The sequence below is a fragment of the Verticillium nonalfalfae genome (assembly GCF_003724135.2).
Source record: "Verticillium nonalfalfae strain VnAa140/NRRL 66861 chromosome Unknown scaffold_245, whole genome shotgun sequence".
In the NCBI taxonomy this organism is placed as follows: domain Eukaryota; kingdom Fungi; phylum Ascomycota; class Sordariomycetes; order Glomerellales; family Plectosphaerellaceae; genus Verticillium; species Verticillium nonalfalfae.
Window position 1 is genome coordinate 1 of NW_021167470.1, and position 3,536 is coordinate 3,536.

General features: G+C 65.0%; 1 protein-coding gene across 1 annotated transcript; it reads right to left on the bottom strand.

Annotated features, from left to right (window-relative positions):
• Window positions 1-211: 211 nt before the first annotated feature.
• D7B24_004406 (uncharacterized protein) lies at window positions 212-2,967 on the bottom strand (the record flags this gene model as incomplete). Its single annotated transcript, XM_028638577.1, has 4 exons — window positions 212-1,017; window positions 1,179-2,470; window positions 2,595-2,666; window positions 2,783-2,967. 4 exons carry the CDS (start codon window positions 2,965-2,967, stop codon window positions 212-214), a joined length of 2,355 nt encoding a protein of 784 aa, XP_028490248.1.
• Window positions 2,968-3,536: the final 569 nt, after the last annotated feature.

The window sequence follows — 3,536 nt, forward strand, 5'->3', positions numbered from 1 at the left end:
AAAAAAAAAGAAACAGTCAAGAAGCTCGGGGCCAAGTGGCACAGCCGTTCGTGACAGGAGTTGTAAATTTCCATTCAGAAAGAGGGGATTAAGAAAGAGGGGTTGCAGGAACATCCACTGCTCATCCTCACCAATGCCCTGCCGTCGACAGCACTACTCGTACACACAACGTATACACCTAGATGATACAAGAGCACATCCAACCCCGCCTCTACTGCTCGCCATTGTACATCTCCATGCCCATCTCGGCGCCCATGCCATCCCCCTCGGCCGGCCACTCGAGCGTCATGGTCGACCACACATCCTGCACCGACGACCCCCCGTCGTCGAGCAGGCCGGCGTCCCACGGCCGCGACTCGCCGAGCCACAGGCCCCCCGGCGCCGGCGCCGTCAGGTCCGGGTCCCACGCGGGAAAGTACCCGTCGAGGCTGCCGTCGAGCATGGGACACCCGCGCGCGCCGCGCGCCAGCGTCGTCTCGGGCGTCTCGAGCTTGGCCAGCCGGCCGCGGTACTTGACGCGCACGATGCCGAAGACGAGCTTGCTCGCCGTGAGCACGTCGATCTTGGGGGCCTCGGCGCCTGCCGGTGCTCCTCCTGCTGGTGCGCCTCCTCCTCCTCCTCCTCTTGCTGCCCCCGCCCCTGCCCCTGCCGCGTTCGCCACCGCCGCCGCATCACCGCCGACGAACCGGTCGAGGAAGCCGCCAAAGTCGAGGACCGCGCGCGCCGCGGCGTCGTCCCACGACGGGCACGCCGCGAGCGGGAACGAGAGGCGCAGCGAGAGAATGGTCACCTGGATGATCTTGCCCCAGTCGCTCGTGGCGAGCGGCGCAAAGTCGGCGGCCGGCAGCGCGGCGAGCGTGTCGAGGAGGGCGCGCAGCACGGGGAGGCAGTAGCGCAGCCGCGGCGCCTCGGCGCTGAGGAGGTGCGTCCGCGGGCCGGTGCGCGGCGGGGCGAAGCGGTGGATCGGCGCCGCGTGGAGGTAGAGGTCTGTAAAGGTGGTCAGGATGGAGAGGCCGACTGTGTTCGTTAGCATGTTTTCATTACTGATCAGGATCATTACTGATCGGATCATTACTGATCAGGATCATGAGTGTGGCCATGGTCATTTTTGCGGCGCCGGTTCTTCACCAGCTGACGTCGCGCATCCGACAAGACGAAAAACAAAAGGAGACACTCACGGCTCTGGGACAGCAGGGCGTGGGGTATGCGGGCCCTCCACGCGTTGAACTGGCTCTCGAGGCCGAGCAGCATGAGACGGGCCTCGTCGCGGCTCGTCTCGCCGCCGCCGCCGCCCTCGGGGCCGAGGTAGTCGAGCTTGTGCGTCGTCTCGATGATGTGGGCAAAGCGCACGAACCAGGCGAGCGTCTGGTCGGAGGGGACGGGCGAGCGCCGCTCGAGCACGTCGCAGCACGTGGCCGTCCAGGCCGTGTGCTCGAGGCCGACGGCCGTGAACTTGACCCAGGTGACGAGGAAGCTCGACATGAGGTAGAAGCAGGCGAGGTAGGTGCGCATGCCGTCGATCTGCTCGGGCGAGATGGCGGCGTCGGCGTCGGCGTCGACGATGGCGCCCGGGGGCGGCTCGACGAGGTCGAGGTCGTGGGCGATCTCGGCGGCCATGCGCACGTACTGGAAGGCCTGCTTGTTCTTGGGCCGCAGGTGGAAGGGGTACCAGGCCGTGTAGATGAGCAGGCCCTGGAGCAGCTCGAGCGAGCGCTCGCCGCCGGCCACGAACTTGAGGCCGAGCACCTTGCGAAACTCTTCGTCGTAGAGCGTGTGTCCCTGCAGCGAGGCGGCCCCCGAGGCGACGGAGAGGATGGCGAGGAGGACAAAGGGGCGTGACTTGGCCAGCGAGGGGACGGTGGCGTCATCGGGGAGCACGATGCAGGGGAAATGAGGCAGCATGCGACGGAACGAGGTGAGGAGGCTGGCGGCCAGGTCGAGGTTGAACTGCGGCTTCAGACCGACGGTCGACATGGACACGGTGGCATGGGGCGAGTGGCTGTGGCCGGAGGAGGACGAGGTCGAGTGTGGGGAGGCGTGATGGGAGCTGGAGCCGTGGGAGCTGGCCGCGTGAGAGCTGGCCGCGTGAGAGCTGGCCGCGTGAGAGCTGACCCCGTGAGAGCTGACCCCGTGAGAGCCCGCGCCGTGGGCACGAGCATGAGGATCGTGGTGCGCTATCTGACGCGTGGCGTGGTGGGCACCGTGGTGGGCACCGTAGTGAGAGAGAGGAGGCGTCAGGGCGATGCCGCCAGGATGGTGAAAAGAGCTGATGGCATCAAACACGAGATCGTCGAACATGGGCGTGTGCTCGTTGTCCTTTGGCAGCAGAGACTCGATGTAGGAGGCGTGGCGGGAGGCCAGGGACGCAAAGGACGAAGGCGAAGGCTCCTCGGGCGCCGGCATGTCAAAGTTGATGCTGAACGTCTTGGATGGGGCGTGCAGCGGGGGGCGGGGGGTCACGTCTTGGTTGCTGGGGAGGGGTCGTCAGTCCGTCATGCGATGGCCATTGTACCCCTGCTCGCTGTCCATCCTGTCCATCCCGTATGACGGACAGCGAGCAGGGGAGGGGCAGGTTCCGAGGAACGGGGACATACAGTTTGGACTGGCGGGGACGCCGTGTCCGCGGGCCGGTCCGGAATACGCACTCTCGCTTGAACTCGAGACATCTGGAAAGTGGTTGTCAGTCGCGGAGCCTCGCAGGAGCCTCGCAGGAGCCTCGCAGGCGCTGGCTGCCCACGCACGGCACACGGCCGGGGACAGGAGGCGACGGGGTGCCACAGACCTCCGACAGATGCCGGCGTGCACGCTGGGCTGGCACTTGACCTTGGCAGCCCTACAAGCCTCGCAGGCATTGTTCATCTTGGGCTTGGGCCGGAGGGGGGGTTTGGTGACCCCTGAGGCCGAGGTCGAGGTCGAGGTCGAGGTCGAATGGGGTGGGGTGAGCGTCTGCATGGCGTCGTCGTCCATGGCGATGTCGGCTCAGCTGCTGGCCTGGCCTGTGGCTTGTTGCGTGCGTTGAGCAGGTTGGTTGTGCGTTGCGGACTATCCGGCCGGCCGGGCGTGACAGAGGACGAGGGCACAACAAGCCCATCAATGTTGACGAGCCAACCGAAACAGCCGACCAATAATCAAACGTATGATGAGAAGAGAGCTCTCGAAGCGATTGTGGGATTCGCTGCGGCGGATGATTCAAGAGGGAGGACCACGGCGATGGAGACGGGAGAGTGAGTGTGTTGGAAACCACCAGATGAGTGCCGCCACTGCGATTGGCGTGGGGTCCCTTCTTGGGTGCGCAAGCGCCGATGCAGGTCGGATCTTAGAAACACACGAGTCATGGCCGAGATCAGAGTGACAGGCGCCTGGGACAGGACGGGACCAGGACGGGACCAGCAGCACAAGGACTGGGCGGTGGAGCATTGGATCTACCTTGTTGGGGTGCTTTGACCAGCTTGCTGCATGGTTCATCCGAAACAAACAACGTCAACTTCATATGAACGTTGTATGAGGATGGATTCTCGTCTTCAAACTCGACCCTC